This window comes from Mus caroli, chromosome 11, assembly GCF_900094665.2.
Source record: "Mus caroli chromosome 11, CAROLI_EIJ_v1.1, whole genome shotgun sequence".
In the NCBI taxonomy this organism is placed as follows: Eukaryota; Metazoa; Chordata; class Mammalia; order Rodentia; family Muridae; genus Mus; species Mus caroli.
Window position 1 is genome coordinate 91,015,282 of NC_034580.1, and position 11,000 is coordinate 91,026,281.

The 11,000-nt window shown below is 46.9% G+C and overlaps 1 protein-coding gene across 3 annotated transcripts in view; it reads right to left on the minus strand.

Moving 5' to 3' along the window:
* Positions 1-5,681: 5,681 nt before the first annotated feature.
* Kat7 (lysine acetyltransferase 7) overlaps positions 5,682-11,000 on the minus strand; it is a 36,295-nt gene continuing 30,976 nt past the window's right edge. For 2 of the 3 annotated variants that reach the window (XM_021176311.2, XM_021176310.2), the window contains 3 exons: positions 8,895-9,041; positions 7,886-7,992; positions 5,682-7,328 (listed from right to left, as the gene is read on the minus strand). In XM_021176311.2, the coding sequence (XP_021031970.1) occupies positions 7,227-7,328; positions 7,886-7,992; positions 8,895-9,041 (356 nt within the window). In that variant the 3' untranslated portion in view covers positions 5,682-7,226. The remainder of the gene's footprint in view (positions 7,329-7,885; positions 7,993-8,894; positions 9,042-11,000) is intronic. The other variant, XM_021176312.2, reaches the window with a different exon arrangement.

The window sequence follows — 11,000 nt, forward strand, 5'->3', positions numbered from 1 at the left end:
AAATGGCAATAGAAACAAGAAAAAGACCCTGGTGGAGAAGATGCTGTATCTGGGGGTGGAGTCAGGAGCCTTCTTCCCTTTAGATTCCTGATGGTGCTACCAACAGAGATCTCTGTCTGTGCTGAGGCTATGGCTCAGTGGGCTAAGGCGATTGTGGCCAAGCTTGACAACTTGAGTTCAATCCCCAGGACCCACAAGGTGGAAGAAAAAAATTGTCCTTTTACCTCTGCATGTGTCATGGCATGTGTTACACAAAATAAAAAGACAGTTTGGAAAAGAGGTCACCCTTTCTAACCCAGCCCTCCTGATCGCATAATTCAGTCCCAGGTCACTCCTCAATCCTCTTGTATAAGGTGGGGGTTTTAGTGCTGTGAACAGATACCATGACCAAGGCAAGTTTTTGTTTTTTTGTTTTTTTTTTTTTTAATTATTTATTTATTTTTATTTTATGTGCATTGGTGCTTTTCCTTCATGTCTGTCTGTCTGGGGGTGTCAGATCCCTTGGTACTGGAGTTATAGACAGTTGTGAGCTGCCATGTGGGTGCTGGGAATTGAACCTGTGTCCTCTGGAAGAGCAATTAGTGCTCTTAATCGCAGAGCTACCTCTGCAGCCCCCAAGGCAAGTTTTATAAGGACAACATTTAATTGAGGCTGGCTTGGAGGTTCAGAGGTCCAGCCCATTATCATCAAGGCTGGAACATGGCAGCATCCAGGCAGGCATAGTGCCAGAGGAGCTGAGAGTTCAACATCTTCATCTGAAGGCTATTAGTGGAAGATTGACTTCCAGGTAACTAGAGTGAGGGTCTTAAAACCACACTCACAGTGACACACCTACTCCAACAAGGCGATACCGTCCAATAGTGCCACTTCCCAAGGCTAAATATATTCAAACTATGACAGTGACCCTTCAGCTGCTTTGTTTTTAGAAGAGTTAGTTGTCCTCATTCATATACCAGGGCAGAGCTCCAGAGAAACAATTCCAACCTCAGAGGGTCCCATCTAGTTGGGGGAAACCCTTGTGCCTGGGATATAGGATCCTGATGTTTAGAGACACCAGAAGCTAGGTACAGTGCGATTTATCTGTAGTCATAGCCCTTAGGAGGCTGAGGCTTGAGCCTGGGAATTAACATGCTGAGACTATCTCAAATAAAATAAAATAAAATTAAAAAAAAAAAAAAAAAAGCCCACTCCAGTGAGCCGGTTCCAAGCAGAATGCTTGCTGCCAAATCTGACACAATCCCTAGGATGCTCTTGGTGGAAGGAGAGAACTGACTTCTAAAATGTATCCTCTGACTTATTATGCATGTGTGTACACATGCTACATGTAAACATATTTTTAAAAAAGTCCCTTAGAATGAAATCCAAGGGGAAACAAGGGGGAGAGGGGAAGATGGCTCAGTGGTTAAGCACCACTGCTCTTCCAGAGGCCCTGAGTTCAATTTCCCAAAACCACATGGTGGCTCACAACCATCTATAATGGGATCTGATGCCCTCTTCTGATGTGTCTAAAGATAGCTACAGTGCATATATAAAAATAAACAAACAGCTAGCACGGTGCTTGGCATGCAAGCATCAAGACCTCACTTGGTTGGATCCCTAGAACTTACATAAAAAACCAGGGCATGGTAGTTTATGTTTGTAATCACATGCTAGGGCCAGAGAAGAGACGGGTGAACACTATGCCAATGGGACCCAAGTGTTTGGCACCCGAGAAACAATACCCAAGACTGTCCTCCGGCCTCCCCATGCTGTGCACACACATGCACAGGCACACACATGAGCATAAAGGACAGGGGCTGGACCACGAGTGAGCTGGAGTTACTTGGGGTAGGGTGAACAGCAAAGGAAACTCATCCACGCATCCATTAGACCTCCAAAAAAAATGTATCTTCAGCCGGGCATGGTGTTACACGCCTTTAATCCCAGCACTCGGGAGGCAGAGGCAGGTGGATTTCTGAGTTCGAGGACAGCCTGGTCTACAAAGTGAGTGCCAGGACAGCCAAGGCTACACAGAGAAACCCTGTCTCAAAAAAAAAAACAAAACAAAACAAAACAAAACAAAAAAAAACCAAAAAAACAAAAACAAACAAACAAAAGTGTATCTTCTTTGTCCTACATTACAAAGAGGAAACGGGTTATCTTTCCTGGGCACTTGATCCCCTCAGTGTGACGGGGTGAGGGTAGGGTGTAATGAACAGGGAGGAAAGGTAAGCATTTAGAGGCCTGGGTGGTGACAGCAGAGGCTGCTGAAGTGACCAAGGTAGTCCCTCAGCCTTTTCTCCTTCTCCCGAGTGGAGATGAAGCTGGAGGTTTGGAGACGCTGTGGACTTCTTCCTTAGTCTGTCCTCACAGCACAATTCCCAGTTGATAACACTTCATCCGCTCACCTCCCAATCCACAAAGCATCCAGGTGCCCGTTCTGCCCACAGACCCATCCAGGATGTGGTGACAAGGTGGCTCCCTGCAGTCAATTCACCAGGAGACTCTGCAAGGGAGGTGACTCTTATTCTTTTGCTTCAAGCTTGGGAGGTAGAGGAGAAATAAAATTCAGAATGATCCAGCACTTGATGGGAGCTCAGATGCCACTGGGGACTTGGAAGGCCCTGACAGCCTTTAGGAGGGCTGAAAGCTCACTTCTGCGCACCTGCCATGTTCCCCAAGCTCCTGATACCCGCACTCCACTGCCTCCACTCCACTGACTGTTGTGCATGGCCAGGCCAGTTTCTCTGTAAAGGTTCCTAGTCAGGCACCATCCGCCCAGCTGCACTCCCAGCAATCTCCCCTCTCCTTCATTTCCACACAGCTATGAGGTGAGACAACGTTCTCTCCCCACACTGCAGGTCAGCTCCTGCTTCTGGTCTACAAGCATCAAACTATTGTTTCTGTAACCTTTCTTTCTTTCTTTCTCTTTTTTTGGTTTTTCGAGACAGGGTTTCTCTGTACAGCCCTGGCTGTCCTGGAACTCACTTTGAAGACCAGGCTGGCCTCGAACTCAGAAATCCGCCTGCCTCAGCCTCCCGAGTGCTGGGATTTAGGCGTGTGTCACCATGCCTGGCTTACCCTTTCTTTCTATCATTTTTATGTGCATTGGTGTTTTGTCTGCATGTACGTCTGTGTAAAGATGCCATGTGGTTGTTGCAAATTGAATCTAGGTCCTCTGGAAGAGCAGCCAGGACTTTTAATTACTGAGCCACCTCTCCAGCCCCAGCTTCTCCAACTTTCTACCACTGAAAATCCCAAGTCTGGCACACAGTTGGGGGGGGGGGGTAAGCCACTCAAAAACAGCCTCATATACGGATTCAATGTGCAGCAGATTCTAGCACATTGTATACTGTGAGATAAGAGACGAGTTTCCAACAACTTGTGACACAGAGGAAGTCCAAGGTAAGCCATTTCCAGAAATGGCCCTTTATTAGCAGGTAACTTGTCAAGAAGAAAATGTTCATCTCACGGGGAAGGCTTGGGAAGCACCAGGGAGCCAAAGCGTCAACAGGCCAGGTTATTTTCTCTATTTCTATGCATGAGTAAACAAAGCTAGGAGTCCAAACATGTACTGAAGGCACTGCAGGAGAGGGAAGGGACAAACAGTGACTTTGCTGGGGGTGGGGGTGGGGGTGGATTTTCCTCACCGCTGAGTCTTGTCTCTGGTTCAGTGACACTCACTGGCATTGCTGAAGATACCATAAAGGAAGTGAGCGAGTACAGTGCCCCCATCAGTCTGGGAGAGGCAGTCATTTGCAAGCCTGAGGCCAAAAGACCTGAAGCAAAACCAGGTTAGAGCCAATTCCTAGCATAGATTACATGCCATTATTTAGCAAAGGTCTTCCCATGCAAACCCTATGAGGCTCCGGCAGCCGGTGAGCCAGACCTCCTTCAAACGCCATCACTCATTGGAGTTGGTTCTTTGCATCCCAGCACATTCCAGAAACCAGTTCAGAGTCCCGAGTAAGAGCAGAGAAGCCTGAATGTGCTTCCTGCTTTACCACTGAGGTGTCTCAAACCAGGTTCCAGGATGCTCATCCCTGGAGATTCCAAAAGCAGTTTCCTGGACTGTAAATAAATGTGTGCATATTTGCATAGGTACAACAAAAATTAATCCTAATGAGTCTTTTCAGCTTCACAAAGGCCAGAAGCAAACACGGGAGGGAGAGGGTGGCTCCGAGCTCTGCTGCTTGAACCTGCTATAAGAATAGACACACACTAACTACCCTTGCAAGGCAATCAAAATGCTGATTCCATTGGTTTTATGTTCCAGAAGGGATATATGTGTGCCACAAGCAAACTGTGCTCCACTTTCATCTACAGATTTTAAGATGCTCCACAGCCCCAACCTTGATCTAGAGCAACCAGCCTGACAGATAGGTCCATTCCAGCAGTCCCTAATCCCAGCCATACAACCAGAACGAGCTACAGGGCCTGATGACAGCCAAAACCAAGTAGGAAGCATCTCTGCTCTACAAAGTGCAGACTACACTACTAAAAATGACTCATCAAGGCTCACTATCCCATGAGAAATAAGAGACCAGGCTGCACCACGTGTTTCAGAGGCAAGAGAAGCAAGGCTTTCATTCAGTATCATGATATAATAATCTATATTCCGGGTGGTCTTAGGCAACCCTGGGAAAGGCTCATTGACACCTACACGCTGAGAAGTGCTGCTCTAGAAACATGACTGTTTCTAACAACGTGTATCTGCCTTGAAGTGAAAGAATGAGCAGAAACACCAGGGGACTGAAGCTGGGGAAGGCAATGGCAGAAGTGGTACGGATTCTCAAGTACAGTGAGCATTCTGACTTCTTGGCTCACAGTTGCGGTAGGATGCAGGTTTCCTTCTGTATAACCGGTGTGAGCAGGCTGCACACAGCTAATACAAAGGACAAAGGAAGTAGTGCTGAGCGCACATGAGGCTGACACACACACACACACACACACACACACACACACACACACACACAAAGTTAGCCTCCACTGAGTGGCCAACCAGACCCAGGAATGAAAGGACGAGGACTGTGCAACCTTCATCTCTCCCTCCCTGGCATTCATCTCTCACCATCCATGTTACCCATCTCCACTCTTCAGACTGAGAGAACAAAATCTCCCTCTGCTGCAAATGGTTCCAACACAGAGACTTGAGCAAACCCTGTTCTAAGATCAACAGAAGGGCGGTTATTTTTCTGCACTGCATTTTCTGACTCCAGTAAGAGGCCTTGCCAGTGAGCAAAAGCAGCCCAGTAAACACAGCTTCCTTTCCACACCCAGACGGCAATGCCCCACCCCGCTGGTCCTGCCTGGGCAAACACAAGCAACAACTGCAGCTACTTCCAGAGGCACAACCTGGGTTGGATGATGATTAGACAGGGCCTGGCTCGATACTGGTGAGCACACTTGGAGGAAAGGAATACTTGTTCTGCCTCCTACAAGCTTCCATGGAATCCCCCAAACCAGAGGCAGATGAATGAAATTATACTAGCTAGCTGCTCTTGCGCATAACGACTTCCTGGAGCCAAAGGGAGGCTGACTCAATTTGTTTTACCGCTTGTGAGTTCAGAGAAAACACTCACTCTGTCAACAACCTGCTTCACAGGGGAAAACAATCCATAGCTCCAAATCCCAGGGCTAACACTGTGCGGAGCCACCAAGCCCAGGTCAATCCCACCATTCCCATATAAACAAGCTTCAGACCCGTGAGCAGAGACCATGCTTTATTGAGTAGATAGAGAAGAGCACATTCTGCCACATGTGGGGAAGGGCTCAGCATCTGTAAAAGGCCTTTACCCCTTAAGAAAACCCCCAGTGAAGTGGCTTTTGGATACATTTTAACAGTTACACTGAAACTGGAGGGGAGCCACTGAACATGCTTAAAATCAGCTCCCCAACCCACAGTGAATATTAGTAGTGTACAGAGATGACAAGAGAAAGGCACAAATGACCAGAGTTAGGGTTGTGGTAAGAGGGTGCCACGTGAAGACAGCAGTGTTGGAAGAGACCAACTTGGGAAGGGTGACATGTCACACATCAAAAGCTGCCCCAAGATAGCAGGTTATATACTGGGACAGGGAGAAATTAGAGGGAACACTTCTTCCTTCACTTAACACCACCAAAAATAGGAACCCAGAGAACAGGATGATGGTGGCAAGTCCCGAAAGGGAAATGGAGTTAGTTCTTAGACAGAAGCACTTCAGCCTGCTGGGGGAGGGAGGCACTGTTGGAGAGCGAAGCAAACCCTAGCAGAGTGGCCACCCTGTCTTGCTGAGTCATGGGCTGAGAAACACAAGCATTTCAACTAGTTTCCACTTCTCCCAGGAAGCTCTGGACAAGATCAGTGCAACTTGTGTGGAAAGTAGAGCTGCCCTACACCAGATTGGCAGAGGCAGACATGGAAAGATCCACAGGGTGGTCATTTAATGTATGAAAAAAGACTGTTAAAATATTTTGGCAACTACCAACATAAAAGGGGGCAGAAAAAAAAAAGTGGGGGCATTTTCTGCTGTGGCAAAGAATTACTCATTTCCTTCTACACAATGCTGCCCCAGTGCCCACAAGTAAATACAAAGGAAAGCATGGGATCACCCCCTCTTAGGCTTCACCCATCTCACTCAGATGGACCAGGTCCTGCGAACCCCTGGGAAATGCCAGGCGTTCCTAGCTCTGGTCAGCCTGATCCTGATCAAAGGTAGTAAGTCTTTTGACAAAAAGTAAGGGAGAAAAATAAGTGACTGCGAGATGAAACCCAGGGTGAGCAGACCCTCCCAGCAGACACGCACAGGCACTGCCTCTTGCCCACCCCTTCATGAAGAATGTGTTAGAAGTAACTGGAAAGGGCCCTTTAGTGGCAACCATGTTTGGAGGTCTGCTATCCAGGCAGGAAAAAGCACTAGCACAAAGGTCAGGACACAACAAACCTCGGAGTTAAAGAGCATGAGGAGGGAACCAGTGACTGGACAGGTACAGTACCATAACACCACTCCTTGGGTCAGTGCTATGAGGGATCTGTACTCGAGCCTCATACAGATCCGTCCAGGCAACCTCACTGAGGCCGAAACAACAGTTCCTCAGAACTAGTGTCTGCAGTGTACACGAAGGCTGGAGCCAGAACAGTGCTGAGGGGGTGGCCTTCCCAAAGGATACTGTACTTGCCAATCACAAGAGCAACAGAAATGACAGACAGATCCCTAGGGTACGGATTCCTACTGCTGGGGCTCGCTGGCTCGGAATGATAGGTCACTTTAAGTGCCCTTGGGAGGGGTCCATTTTAAGCAGCTTGGATCCATGGTTTTGTTGGAGTTGGACCTTTTGGCCTCTTTGGCTATCCACTCATCTATCAGGTCCTGTGAAGAATAAGGAGGCAACTATTACACACATGCAACCAGTGCGCTTTAAAAAAGATCCCAAAATGACTCGTGACAGATTCCCTAAGTCCTAATAACATATTATCAAGTACAAGATGATATTATTTTTAGGTTTGCAAAGTTTCCTCTTTATATTCCTATTCTGTCTTCAATGAGAACTGAAATCATTATTCATTTATGCTCATGATGTGTAGGTAACTAAAAAAAAAAAATTCAAAATGGACCTAAGCTGAGGTGCCATTTCACAAAACAGCAGTCCTAGGGCTTATGAGGACTCGTTGAGATGGGTGGAAGTGTAATGCCACACAAAGCGGCTTAGCTTGTTTCATCCTGATCTGACAGAGCTTACCACAAGCTCTGATATGGACAAGCAGGGAGATAAGCTTAGGAACAAAGGCCATGTGGACCTTGTGCCAGCTGGAAGGTGGCTAGGAGCTTGCAGTTAGGCCCTCTAAGGGAAGGTAACTGTGGGGAGCGCCGCCCACTGAGCTCTCCTATACGTTAAGGACACCACAGGCAGCTGAGGAAAATCTCACCTGTCTCTTTAAAACTAGGTGCTTGCCTTTCCAATACTTGAGCATCTGAAGGGCTTGCAGAGTGCTGACAATGTCCACGGGATTCACAGCTGTTTCCTGGCTAATTTCTGTAACAGAGGAGCCACTGAGATCCCAGTGGGAGCAGACTCCCACACCCCATGTCTCCCAAGGCCCCCTTAATGTACAGTTTTCCAGAGCCCAAATCTGTGCTACTTGGGCCAACCTGTTCAAATGTCTCACCAGTTCAAGTAACTACAAAAATCCAACGTAGTAGTAAGAAGCTACTCTTGACCCCTTAGGAAAGGTCAAATATGAAACCCCTAAATTTGCCCTAAAGGGAAGATGTCTTTCCTAAAATTCACATGTTTCAAAATACTAAATGAACTCTTTCTTCCTGATTTTCAAAAGAAATGAGGAGCTGGACACAGTGGCACACATCTTTAATCCCAGTGCTTCGGAGGCAGAGGCGGGCAGAGCTCTGTGGGTTTGAGGCCAGCCTGGTCTACACAGTGAACTCCAGGACAGCCAGGGGTACAAAGAGAAACCCTGACTTGAAAAAACAAACAAACAAATGATATATATGCTTGTGTATGTATGCATGTGTGTATTTTATTCGGACCTTGTGTCAGCTGGAAGGTGGCTAGAGCTTGTAGTTAGGCCCTCTAGGGGAAGGTAACTGTGGGGAGCACGGCCCAGTTTTGCCTGGATGTCTGTCTATGAACCTATGTGTGCCTGGAACTAGAGATCTATATGTTGTGGGCCACTATAGGGGTGCAATGAATTGAATCCAGTTCCTCTGGAAGAACCACTGAGCCATCTCTCCAGGGCTTCCTCTTCGATTTTATATGAATTAAGTGCTAACAACTCCAGACGGGAGAAAACACTTCAGAACCATTCCCAGGACCTAATGTTCTGGGATCTTCAGCCCAGCAGTGACAGTCTCCACAATGCTCCCCAGGCACAGTCACATTAAACAGAATGGGCGTCACTGTCATGGAGTACAACCTACCTTTGATGGAGATCTCCTTGCCCTGGAAGTTGTGCAGGTATCGGAGTAGTACCTCCTTCCAGTAGCTGCGGTAGCTTATGAGCCCCAGGTCTGACAGTGGGCGCTCTGGAGAGCCGACTTTCTCTTCTACTTTGGAAAGTAAGTAACCTACCAAGAAAAAACACAGATCTAGATTTTGTTGTCTGTATTTGGGGAGGGGGCCTTAAAAATCCTATTTACTTATTTTGTGTGCTTGTTAGTATGGAGATCAAAACACCACTTGCAGGCATCAGTTCTTTCTACCACATGGGTTCTGGAAATTGCAATTAGGTCCTTATCCTGGATTTATCCACTGACCTACCTCCCCACCGTGCTTAGGCAAGGGTGCTCTGCTGAGAGGAGGTCTCACTATGTAGTGCCAGCTGACCTCTAAGGCAGCATAAAGAGCCTGCAGTGAAAATGTCCCCACCAATTCTGCCTCCCTAGTGTTGGGAAACCCAGCTAGACTTTTCAAGCAACACTAAGCCTCACCCTAATAGCAAAAACCAGTATGCAACCACAGAAGACTTAAGAAGGATACCCGCCAGCTTTAGAGTACCAGAGAGCCAGCCATTGAAAAGAGCATGTTTTGTGTGGCTGTTGAGGACATACTGGCTATGATGGTTACTATAGGTTTAGGTCAGGGAGTGGCACTATTAGAAGGTGTGGCCTTGTTAGAGTAGATATGTCACTGTGGGTGCAGGCTTTAATACCCTAGTGCTAGCAGCCTTCAGATGAAGATGTAGAACTCTCAGCTCTGCCTGCACCATGTCTCACTAGATGCTGCAGGTTCCCACTTTGATGATAATGGAGTGAACCTCTGAACCTGTAAGCCAGCCCTAATGAAATGTTGTTCTTTATAAGACTTGCCTTGGCCATGGTGTCTGTTCACAGCAGTAAAACCCTAACTAAGACACTGGCTTTGTATAAACAGGAGTGGAGGAATGACTGCTACAGTGTATCTAAGAGCCTTAGAACAGGCACCTAGAAACAAGCCTGGAAGCTGTCACTAGGAGCTGTAACAGTCCTGGTTCTCTGGACATGCTTGTTAAGATCAGAAGTGGAAGTCCTTTATCGCACAATACCACAACCTTTTCTTTTCTTTTCCTAAAATTAACCCAGGCTTGCCATGAAGGTGTGGCAATCCTCTATAGGGATAGAAGTGCTAGAATTCTAAGTGTGAACCTCCATGAGTGGCTTTAAAAATTCTTACTTTGGGGCTAGGGAGATGGCTCAACAGAGAAAGTACTTTCCATGTAAGCATGAGAACCAGTTTGGATCCCCAGAACCCTCATAAAAATAGGTCAGGCATGGTGGCTGCCTTTCAGAAGCATAGAGGGGATCTCTGGGACATGCAGCCAAAGCAGGTGAGTTCTCAGTTTAGCGAGAGATGATGTCAATAAACAAATCAGAAATGGAGGAAGACATCAACTTCTGCCCATCACATGCAAACATACAGATACATGCACAGTACACATATTCTTGAGAAATTTATGTGTATGAGTGTCTGTCTGTCTGTATGGATTTATGTAAGTGCACTACGTGTAGAAGCCAGAAGAGGGCATCAGATCCCCTGAAACTGAAGATAAAACTGGTTGTGAGCTGCCATGTACATGTTGGAAACCAGAACTTAGGTCCCCTGCTAAGATCAGCAAGTGTTCTTAACCACTGAGCCATCTCTCCAGCCAAACCTCCATTCTTCTTTATTTTTTTATTTTATGTATATGAGTACACTATTGCTCTCTTCAGACACACCAGAAGAGGGCATCAGACCCATTACAGATGGTTGTGAGCCACCATGTGGTTGCTGGGAATTGAACTCAGGACCTCAGGAAGAAGAGTCAGTGCTCTTAGCTGCTGAACCATCTCTCCATTCTTACTTTGACTAAAATTCAATGACAGTGGCTGCTGACTAGGGCACAGCTAATTCTTGTTTGTCACAGTGGTTTTGCTCTAGAGCCACTGGAAATGCTGACTTAGCATTGAACATTGAACCACTGCTCACAGGAGTGAGGCTTGCTTCTTCACAGCCTGTCCAGAGTGTCACCAACTCTTCTATGTGTAATGTACTTTTCTGTATTTTTTTTT